General features: G+C 45.9%; 1 protein-coding gene across 2 annotated transcripts in view; it reads left to right on the plus strand.

The window, feature by feature from the left end:
- Positions 1–9,383, plus strand: part of GALNT11 (polypeptide N-acetylgalactosaminyltransferase 11) — a 56,589-nt gene extending 47,206 nt beyond the window's left edge. For both annotated transcript variants that reach the window (XM_080386944.1, XM_080386945.1), the window contains exons 11-12: positions 6,646–6,783; positions 8,579–9,383. In XM_080386944.1, coding sequence (XP_080243070.1) covers positions 6,646–6,783; positions 8,579–8,710 — 270 coding nt within the window. In that variant the 3' untranslated portion in view covers positions 8,711–9,383. The remainder of the gene's footprint in view (positions 1–6,645; positions 6,784–8,578) is intronic.
- The last annotated feature ends 1,856 nt before the right edge of the window (positions 9,384–11,239 follow it).

Here is an 11,239-nt window from a genome sequence, read left to right on the forward strand (position 1 = left end):
TGCTTAAAGCCAAGTTCCTTTTCCAAAAAATCTTAGTCCACTGAATTATGTGGATTTTCTTCTACTGTTTGTTTTCAAATATGCTAGATTGACTCTTAAGCTTTACTTTCTATGTCATTATAACCTCTCCTCTGTGTATTTACTTCACTTCTATAATTAAACCTTTCTACTCAGCAATATATTAACCTTTAAAAAATTTGACTGTTGTGATTCCAGCTGGGGATGGCGCTGAGGTTTCTAAGTACGTGCATCTGTGGTCTGGGCCTTTAAAAGATAACTGGTTTGAGGAGAGAATTTCAGAAAAGCTCTGTTAAAACTCTTGTAGCACTTCATAAATACAAGAATACGTTCTTTGCAAACTTCTCAAGAGTCAGAGCCTAGAAGGATGTGCTCACATGTGCAGTTCTTCTGTAAGATCTTTCACCCTAAACCTGTAGATCAGGGCTGTTAGTTTGCTTTTCTGATACAACACGTCCAGAGTGAGCGTGGAGGTATGCAAGTTAAGTCTGCTTGCCATTTTTCCATAAACTATTGAAGGAACACAATTCTTCAGTCCCTCTAACAATTGTTGTGGAACATCAGCAATACACTGACCTGTGAAACAAAGCATGTGTCTGCTTTGGAACAACGTTTGGGAGGACATTGAGTTTTTAGGGTAGCAGTAGTTTAAAATAATGGTTATAGACCAACTTTGCTGTTTCTGATGATTGTCACAAGTCATTTGGTGTTGTGATGTCACTGTTATCCATAAAAACAGGAGCTGAAGTGTATGCAAACAGCTGTGACGATGCAAATTGCTAGGCATACGGCTTCCTCAGTGCTGAGGCAGCTTTTTTTGTTCTCTTAAGCTGAATTTTTGTCTTGTAAAAACTGTCTGACAGAATAATACAGTAGTGCCAATCTAAGCAACAGATTGTAACTGATGAAAGTACTGGAATGCTTCTCCTGTCGGCATTGGTTCACAGCAGGGATTTTCTTCCACACAAAGGGCTGTTTCTGTAGCAGTTACTGTCTTATGTTTACTGAGAAATTTCAATGCATTCCTCTAGCCCTAATGCAATTTGCAGACCAACTAAGAGTGTGTATCCACAAAGCTCTGACAGTTGGCCAGCAGTGCCTTTAGCTACACTCCACTGCACTCCGAAAGCCAAAGGGTAGGTTGATGCTTCCTGGTTTATTTCATATCCTTCTGAAATGTTTATTCCCTAGGAACAGTGAGCTTCCTTTTTCTACCTACTACAGATTCTTTGATTTATTGCTTTTCCCTAGTTCGAGTGATACGTTTTGTTTTAATACAGTTGTCTGTATTAACAGGGGACTCAAAGTCTTCTGTGGGTAATACTGTTTTTCAAAAGCAAATGATAGTATGAGCCAGCCTCCTAGATGATTGAGGCACCATTTCAGCCCTTTCCTCACTTGCATTTCCTTTGAAGTACTTCAGCTAGCTGTTACCTATTTACATAAATTAAGCTCACTGTAGGAATAATTTCATCTTTCACAAGAAAAAAAAAAGTTCAGTAACACAGGCCCGTACCTCTTTATTATGGTAACAAATAATCCCAGAGGGGACTGCTGGGATGTAGAGGTTCATGCAGGGAGTGAAAGGCATGCTTCCTTTACCAACAGTGACAGCCTGAAACCAGTTAGGAAATCCAAATATTAGTTAAATGAGAGAGCAAGAATGTGCCACTGTCCAGTCTTCAGCAACGTCACACTGCTGTCCTTGCAAAGAGCTAAGCTGTAGTTGTCACTGAAACTGTTCGTTGAGCTGTATATGAGAAACTGTGTTTCTACCCACCTGTCTGTATGTAAACGAGATTAATGAAGTCATCTTAGCACTCAGTCCAGGACAAGGCTGGGCGATTTGTTTGTGTTACATGGGAGTGAAGTAAAATCCTGAAGGTACTAGAAGTCCCAGGAAACCTCAGTCTTAAATCTGTAAATAGTCTGAACTACCTTTTGAGGGTACTAAATTAAAAATAGAGTTCTAACAGAATTCATACTTTGGACCTCCCATTTATTTTGTCCACGAGACCTACTCCAGCACATGCTGGTTTTCTCTCTGTAGGTGACTGGAAGGATATACGCACCAGCTTTTCTGTAGCGGTGCCAACGCTTACCCCACATCTGTAGGTCCCATTTCCACTGTGGGAAAGTTGAACCAGCTATTGCGGCCTGGGTGACTAAACACAAGCAAGACCTCTGTGCCCCTGTAGCCAAAGGTGAAGGCATTTGAAGACTTGGGCAGGCATCTGAGCATTACCAAATCTGAAATGCTTTGCTTGAGGGAAGATCTCTCTGTGCTCTGGGGACATCTAGGACCTCAGAAGGGTCAGCTGGCAGCAGAGTGGGCCACTGTACTCCAAAACTGAAGGGGTCTTTGCACCTTCCCTGTTATCCACTGCCTGTGTTGAGAGGCAGAAGGAAAAAGCAACTGCTAGAAAGAAGCCAATCCTACAACATTCACCAAATTAAATAATTTATTTAACCCCAAACATGATCAGTTTCATTATGGAGAGAGGTTTTTCCATAATATCTGCCATTTAGGTTTTATTTGAAAATGGAAAGAATTCATTATATTATAACTACGTCCTGATGTTTTTCTTTGACTAGTGAAAATGCTGTGATTTCCGCCCCGCACCCCACCCCCCCCCCCCCCCCCGACCTGTGGAACAGATCAGTCATTAGCATGTGTCTCTGGTGATAGCAATTAAAGGTGCTGCTTTCCTGTGTGGTGGGAGATGGGCACAATTCCATTTTTAGAAACTGAAATCTGACAGTGATGCCCTCCTAGGTGTTAGGAAGTGGATGTGCAATGAAAATACCCTGCACCTCATCTGTTACTGTTGTGGTTTAACCCCAGCCAGCTGCTAAGTACCATGTGCCACTCACTCAGCACGCCCACCACCCTTGCCTGGTGGGGTGTGGGGAGAGTTGGAAAAAGGTAAAACCTGTGGGTTGAGATAAGAACAGTTTAGTAATTGAAATAAAGAAAAAAAATTGTAAGGAGGAGGGAGAGAGAGAAGAATATATCCGAGAGAAAAAACAAAGTGCTGCACAATACAATTGCTCACCACTTGTTGACCGATGCCCAGCCAGTCCCTGGGCAGCGATTCCTGCCCTTCTCCCAGCCAGCTCCCCTCGGTTTATATACTGAACATGGTGTCCTATGGTATGGAAAGCCCTTTGGCTGGTTCAGGTCAGCTGTCCTGACCATGTTCCCTCCCAGCTGCTCGTGCACTGGCAGAGTATGGGGAACTGAGAAGTCTTTGACTTAGGGTAAGCACTACCTAACACAATCATGTTTTACTTGTTGCTATCAACGTTATTCTCATCCGAAACCCAAAACACAGCACTGTATTAGCTACTAGCAAGAAAATTAATTGTATCCCTGCTGAAACCAGGACAGTATCCACCCCTTATTCCATATCATTTTTGTCATGCCCAGAATCCCCCACATCCCAGTTAACCACTATCAACTTTCCAGTCCTTTGAGATACGTGTACATCTATATATACATACACACACAAATATCATTCCTGTGGTCTATGCGCCATCCCTATAAAAGTTCATTGAGTTAATTTAGTCCATGACTTTGAGCTCCATTTGTCATAACAGTCTTTCAGGGAAGGAGAGATGGTGTGTGGTGTTGGATTGTTGCAGGTTGAAGCCAGTTCTGATTCTGTCACCTGCTGAGTTTGTCCAGTTTTCCTTCCTGTACTGGGCTGTTACTGCTCACAGCCTATAACAACATGAGCTAAACGTCATCCTTTCAATCTTCAGCAGCAAAACAGTTAAATTTTGGAGTATGCAAAGGCTTGCAGTTATATAACAAAACCCCCCCATGGGGTGGCTTTGCTTTCCTCGTGCTTGAATCTGTTAATAATCTGCAAGTTCGTACTGATACTCTAATCTAATTTGGAACCATAATGTGTCCCAAATTTTGGCCTTTTCCCTCTTTCCCTTGTTTTCTACACCAAACACATAATTAGTTTGAAATTAATTTTGTCTGCCTTGCATAAGCTTTTCTGGAGAAGTATCACACTGGATTTAAGCACTGTTTTGTGTTCTTTGCCATTACTCAGCCATTGATTAAAGGTCTGCCCCCTGTGTCACTGCAGTCTTCTCTCAGTTCTCACCAGTTTCATCTGTTGTTTGGATTTGGCTCCATCATTATTCTTACTTTAATAATAATACTGTTCTGGCAAATCTTGCTGTTTCTCCATTTGCTCCCCCTCTTTAATCTTACTGTGCTTTCTTTCTCGTGACAGGGTTTAAACAGAGAAAGTGTGTTAGAAGGGACAGAATGCTTGAGGTTGGGGCAAATTTTAATGTTATACATACACTTCCTCAAAGGCGGCTTTCACTGTATTGTAATAGTCGCTGTGATAATGAATGAGCTGTACACTTTTCAATCATGCTGTACAATTGAGGCAACGTCCTGAATAACAGCTCCCTCCAGAAGGCTGGTTTTAGTTTCATCAGACCAAAAAAAATATTCAAATAATCAGAATTTGTTTTATTTGCCAGACTTTTCTGCTTGGAATTTGATATTCTATACTTTGAGTGTGAAATTCATGCAGACTGAGTGGAAAAATATCGCACAGCAAGCATAGCTGTTGCAGCACTGAGCTGTGTGAAATGAGGACAGGGCTGGAAGAGTGCACCAGAAGAGCTTAGCATGCCTGTGGGTGCAGGTACTTCTGGTGCAGTTAGAAGGGGCTCAGTTCCCTCTCATTCACCGGGTAAGCAGCCAGGGGGAAGAGAGTTGGTGCTGGCAAGTGAGGTGGATGAGTAGGGATGTTCTTGTGCACACCAGCCTAGGGTTGGGTCTGGGAATGCCAGCAGAGCAGGAGACCTGGCCAGCTGTGCTGTTGTCTGCTCAGCAGAGAGGCTGGGAGATGCTGTCGAGGTGCCGGGTGAGTGCAGGGCCCCTGCAGCGCGTTCAGAATAGCAGCTGTTTGGTGCTCAGCCAGATGCTCTCAGTATCTTCCCTGCACCGCGGTTACGGCTTGCATATACTTCTCCTTTTCGCTACCCCTATGTAACCCAGGACATGTCGAGGTGCATGCACCGAAGTTCCTTCATTTCTTTGCTTTCTGGCCTGGGGATCAGTCTCTTGTTATGAAAGCTACAGGTCCTCTACCTAACTGAGCTTGGCCCACCAGCCTGAAGGCACTGAAGGAGGAGGGGAGGACCAGCAGCTCCTGCAGTTAGACTGGGCTGATGGTCCAGCTTCCCTGAGCCTTCAGCTGAGCCAGATGTGCCTTGCCCCAAAGCAAGGTTTAGGCCAGCCAGGCTGTGGGCACGAACTGCAGCAGCTGAAGGTGCCTGACACTTTTTTTTAATGCCAACAAAAAAATAGCGGCTTCTGCTGAAGTAGCACATGGAAGAGGACAAATTCAGTGTGCCTGCGTGTATCCTTGCTTCTTGTTAGAGGTGATAATGTTTTTCAGTGTGATCAGAGAGAAACTCCTGTAATGTCATGTAAATTCAGGAACCTAAATACAGCTATAGCTGCAAATGTGAACCAATGCATTCTTGTTTTGTATGGGTGGGCCCCCCCAGAGAGGGGCTGAATCCATGTTTCCACCACTACGTGAGCTGCTGGGATATTGTATAGGTTCCTGAGGTCTAAATCAAGACATTTTCATCTTGGTTCAGCCAAAACAAAGTGGGTGTGAAATGGAGAGGATTGGTCTCCCTCCTCCTAAGCACAGCACAGCATAGCTAGCAAAAGCAGTTTGGCTGGGGAGCAGAGAAGGCCATAAACCTGTCAGTTATGGAGATGTAGTTTCAGCATGGAAATGGTAAAGCAGCATTTTTTTTCCCTGGAGAGCAGTATGGAAAATTTTGATAGCACCTGGATGCTGGTGATCATACTTCAGTGAAGATCTCTGAGCACCAGGTCACTAGCTGCAAGAAGTAGGACCCTGGGACTGGTGTGGGGACTAATGCAGGCTACCTGGCACCAGAATTTACACAGCTGATTCTGGTTTCTCATCATTCAGCATCTACAAACTGACCCCAGAGCACAAATTAAATGAATTCCTATGTTTTTACGGACAAACGCAGCAGCTTCCAAAAAAGATTAGAGATACCTTTTGGCCTTGCATGCCTACCAAGCTACTTCCCCAGAGCTCTTGGGTCACCTGCTTCACCCAGCATCCTTGTGTGGTCCTCGTGCTGGCTCCCTACATGGAGCTGAGGCAATCTACCAGCCCCTCCTTCATGATTAAGGGATTGTCTTTGGATAAGGAGATTTACTGCCTGGCTTAAGGACTTTGCTCAGAGAGTGGTTGGTCACCTGCTTGGAGATCCACTGCCTACCTGTTGCATTACCTTGTTTAGCTGCCCAGACAGGAGGAACATATGGGGGCTGCTTAATTTTGAAAATGCTAGGTGGAGGGCAGAATCACAATTAGTCTTTTTAGTGCCTCTGCATGGGGTAATGCTGTGTGATGTTGGGAAGGCAAGAGCACGCTGCAGCTCCGTTTCAGTTGCTGGAAAAAAGGCAGCAAAGAGGCAGTGAGCCGTTGCAAGGCATATCTCTGACATCCAGGTGCTAAAGCACCTCCTCTGTAGCTGAACAAAAAATGTGAGGCACTTGATTAGGATTAAATGTCTTTCTGTCTTCTCTTTCAGGTCTGGATTTACAATGAAGATCATGAGCTGATTTTAAATAATCTCCTTTGCTTGGATGTTTCGGAAACTCGCTCGTCCGATCCACCTCGTCTCATGAAATGCCATGGGTCCGGCGGCTCACAGCAGTGGACATTTGGGGTGAGTGGCTGGCATATCATTAATGTGCAACATTAATGTGTTGATAAGTGACAATAGCACTAACAGGGCATCAGGGTTGAGTTTAATTATGAATAAACCTCAAATGCAGCAAAGTCCATTGTACTGTTTTAGGCTCAGCCCACAGTCTAAACAGCCTGATGTACAAAATGTACCTGTGGTGGCTGCATTTCAGCCTGAATAAGGCTTTTGCTGAGCTCTGGGACATGCAGGCCCTTTGCAACATGGGAAGGTTGCTTCAGCTCGGTTTAGCCTTTTTTCTGCTTGTCACAGCCACTCGCGGCACTGTGGCTTACAGGGATGTGCCAGGGAGAACAACATCCACCCCACAGCTCTTTGTTGTGTTGCGTTTGCGGGACTAGGAGACAGGAGCGGTCCATGTGGTGATTTTTACTTAGTGGTTGAAGAAGCACAGGGCAGAGCGGAGGATTGAGAGGAGGTTTTTTGCAGTTGCTTCTGCCCTATAATTACATCTCATTAGTTTAATCGTTTAGAGCCTGGAGTGGCTGATTTCACAAAACTGAGCCAGTGCTGCATACACATGAAATTTGGCTCCTGGGTATTAACTCAGAGGCTGCCTCCTTACATGCCCTCAGCATAGCAGTTGAGTCTGTAGTACTAATGGCATTAAACAAAGAGGAGGGCACTGCCAGAACTGCCTGTGGTGCTTCCAGGACAGCTCTGCATGAGCTGTCTTGGGTTCACACCGTGCTGCTCATGGGCAGCATGAGTTGCTAAGTGGAGTCAAACAAGGGGAAGCTGTTGCAGACCAGGATGGTTTGCAGGTAGAGGCAGGTATCACATGAGCCCAGGGCTGTGTGTCTGATAGTTGCACCAGCAGTGCCACAGCTACAGATGGTAGTGGGAGTAGTGAGCTGAAAAATTCTGCTGCTGCTAAGAGATTATGCAGGGTTCTTCAGCTTGAGTTAGCAGACAAAAATTTCATGAAATGGAGAGAATGGGAAAATAGCCATTCAGATTCAATTTGTGACTGGCTGGTTAAGTGATACCTGTGGTGGTGGTGAAGAATCTGGGTGAAATGTGAGCTTTGAGCTGGCCATTGCCACTGGGTGGCCAGGTGGTGGGGATTTGTAACAGTGTCAGATTGGTGCTCCTTAATGATCAATAGCAAAAGAAAGTGAATCAAATATTGGGATTGATTAGGAAAGGAATAGGAACAAAAGCAGAGAAATGTCATCACGCCATTGTAGTTTGCCTGTACTGCACGTGCTGGTCACCTCCTCTCAGAAAGGCTGAATTAAGGCTGGAGAAGGTCCAGAGGTGGCTGGCAGGGCAAATCAAAGGTGTTGGGCACCTTTTTCATGAGGAACATGTGAGCAGGCTGGGACTGTTTAGATAAGTGAAGACGTGCGGGAGCAAAGGGAAATATGTTAGGGGAGTCACTGGTACAGAGGAAGGCCAACTGTGCACTGGCGGTTACAGTGCAGGACTTGGAGCAGGGGGTGTGCTGGAGGAGTGTTGTGTATTCTTACCGCGTTCTCCTGCTTCACTGCACACCTGCAGTGGCTGTGATGTGAACAAAACCCGAACTGTGTCCCTGTACAGTCGTGAGAGCCTGCACCTCAAGGTCTGAATGTGGTTATGGGGTGTGCTGTACTCTGGCTTTTAAACGGTGCTGCTCTGGGTCTGGTGTGTCAGGGAGGCTGCTGGGTGGTTCCTCTGTCAGGAAGGAGCATCCCCTCCCCTTTCAGCTTCAGTTTAAGAAGAGTAGAACAGAATTTTAATAAATAAATCCCATCTGTCTTCCTCTCTCTAGAAAAACAACCGCCTCTACCAGGTCTCCGTGGGGCAGTGCATGAAGGTGGTAGATCCGCTTAGCCACAAAGGGTACGTGACCATGGCCATCTGTGACGGGTCCCTTCCTCAGCAGTGGCACTTTGAGAGCTGACACAGCAAGGATGTGGCGGAGAAGTGTTAAGCCAAGACCTGATTCCCCTTCAGCCATAATTTTAAATCACTCTGGAGGGCTCTGGGAGGAGCCGTAGCTGCTACACCTGGCACAACCATTGCAAGGACCCTTTAGAAATACTTTGCTCCAAAGAGTTGTGTGCGTGAGAAGGTCCCGGTGGTCACACGTAGCAGTAATAGCAGCAGCCCCACTGCAGGACAACGTGTAGAAGTGCAATTTATCAGTGGTTCCTTGGATTATCCTGGATTGTTGAACTGTTTTTAAGTAAGAGAAATTATTAGAGCAATGTAATTTAAATTCTGAGATTTTAGCTCTGTGGATCTTTTAAATGACAATGACGGAAAGGAGACCTCTTCAAGTATTTCCTGTGCAGTATCTCATTAATTTACATTACTAGTATGGTTTCACTGGCCAAATTATTTTACTTTTTCTGGAAAGTATTTTTAGTCCCTTTTATTTTCTGATGATTGTCATTTGTAATATTTAAATTTAGTTCTTTCAATTGACAATTTTAGGACATTTCATGTAGTTAAAATTCTTAGCTGTCATTCGTCACCTCATATTTAAAACAAAGTAACTATTACAAAGTCTATTTTGATGACTCATGACAGTAGCTGCATTTAAAATAAAGTATCATTTTTTTATTAATCTCCACGGCCTTCCTCTTTGTAGCTGTTGGACCAGAAAGCATCAGCTTAGAGGCTGATGCAAACTAATATTCACACAATTTGGGTCTTCCCTTGTTTTCACTCCCTTCTCTTCCCAGCTGGCTTTTCCTCCCTCTCTCACATCTTGGAAGAGTTGACAGGTAATTTCTCTCTATTTTTGTTTTTCTCCACTCCTCTGTTACCCCTTCCCAAGTTCATTTATGTCACTATTTACCTTTCTTTGACTTCCTGCCTCAGCCCCAGATGCTTCTCCAGCGTGTGGAAGCTGCTGCAGAAGAGAGAAGCTGTTCTTACCCAGCAGATTTCTTCTTAGCAAACGCTGGCCTTGTTTATCACACCGCAGTGACCTGCTGTCCCTGGGAAGCGTGCCGGCTGAACGTCCGCAGTGCCAGGACAGCCTTGCCCTCTCGCTTGGGCAGCAGAAACATTTTCCAACTGCACAAATACTCCAGCATCCAGTTACTGACATTTTGGGCAGCGTGAGGCAAATAACGATAACGTTGGAGTAATTACAGACCCGCGTCTTCCCACAGAGAGGACGGATTCGCTTGTGACAGATCGCATTTGGTCCTTCAGCCGGCTGCCCGGGCAGTCGCCCTGGGAGGAGAAAAGCCGGCGGAAAAAAACGAGCAGGTAAGAGCGGTTCGAGCAGGTGAGAGCGGTCCCTTGCCGCTGCGCAGCTTCGTGCCTCGCTCATCAGTCCTGGAAGCGGTGAGTCGTGGCAGGGGAGGAACCAGGTAAGCCAGAACAATAGGCTGAAGTGGAATTCTTCCAGATAAAGCATTATGATGGGAATAATTAAGTAAATTTAGACACCAGCCAAGTTCCTTCCTGCCGAGAAAAGTCTATTAAAAACAACCCCAGTGCCCTGTGGCAGCTGGGGCCTGTGCTGCGCCTGGCTGGGTCAGGCAGCCCTTGTAGGTGCACCCAGAGCCTTGAAATGGGTTCCCAGGTCACTGTGGCAGGGCAGCGCAGGGCTGGGACACTCACAGGGTGCCAGCTCACGGTGGCCTCCAGCTTGGACCCTTTCAGTGGCAGCGAGGGCAGCATAAAACCAGCCAACACAGCGCGGCTGCGGAGCTGGTTTGTGCTGTCTGTCCTTGCACAGCTACCTGCTTGCTGGGGCGGCACCTGGGTGGCTCTTTGGGGCTGGAATTAATTCCAGTCCTTGCTGGGGGCAAAAGGATGGGCTGCAGCTACATTTATGCCTGTCTGATTAACCCTGTCTGCCCCACGAGTGTGAGGCAGCAGCCGGTGTTGGTACAGCTGCTCCCAGCTGTGTGCCGGGCTTTCCTGTAGGCTGTGGAATTTTTCTGGAAGTCATGTTGGCTGTGAGTAGCCCCGCTCTGCCTTTTCTTCTGGGGCCTTTGTGTTGTCTTTTTAAAAAATAATTAAAAATCAGAAAACAAACACATTCTGAAAGAGGCAGGGCAGAAGCTTGCTGTATTTATGGTCTGAATGTTGCCACAGAGCATTTTTTGACCTTTTGCTCCTGGTGAGGAAATTTGGAGGCAGCTCAGTACACGTGGTCTTCAAGCCTGCAATAATAGACAAGAACGGAGAATTGATGGACCACTGCGTTGCAGCTGGATTGTTCCTGCATATGAAGAAAATTTTACCTCGCTCTCATATAAGTAATAATACACTTTTTTTTTTTTCTTTTTTTCTCCTTTTTCCTTTGAAAACAAGTGATCCCCACACTTGCAGCGCTGTGTGTGTGGGCCTGTGGCTTCGGCCAGAATTGGTGGGGCTGGGCTGAGCCCTCCCAGGCAGCCCAGCACTGCAGGGCCCAGGGACCCGTGCCAGTTCCCAGGAACAGATGGAGGCGGTGGCATTTTGG

Source organism: Falco punctatus (genome assembly GCF_963210335.1).
Source record: "Falco punctatus genome assembly, chromosome: 4".
Lineage (NCBI taxonomy): Eukaryota > Metazoa > Chordata > Aves > Falconiformes > Falconidae > Falco > Falco punctatus.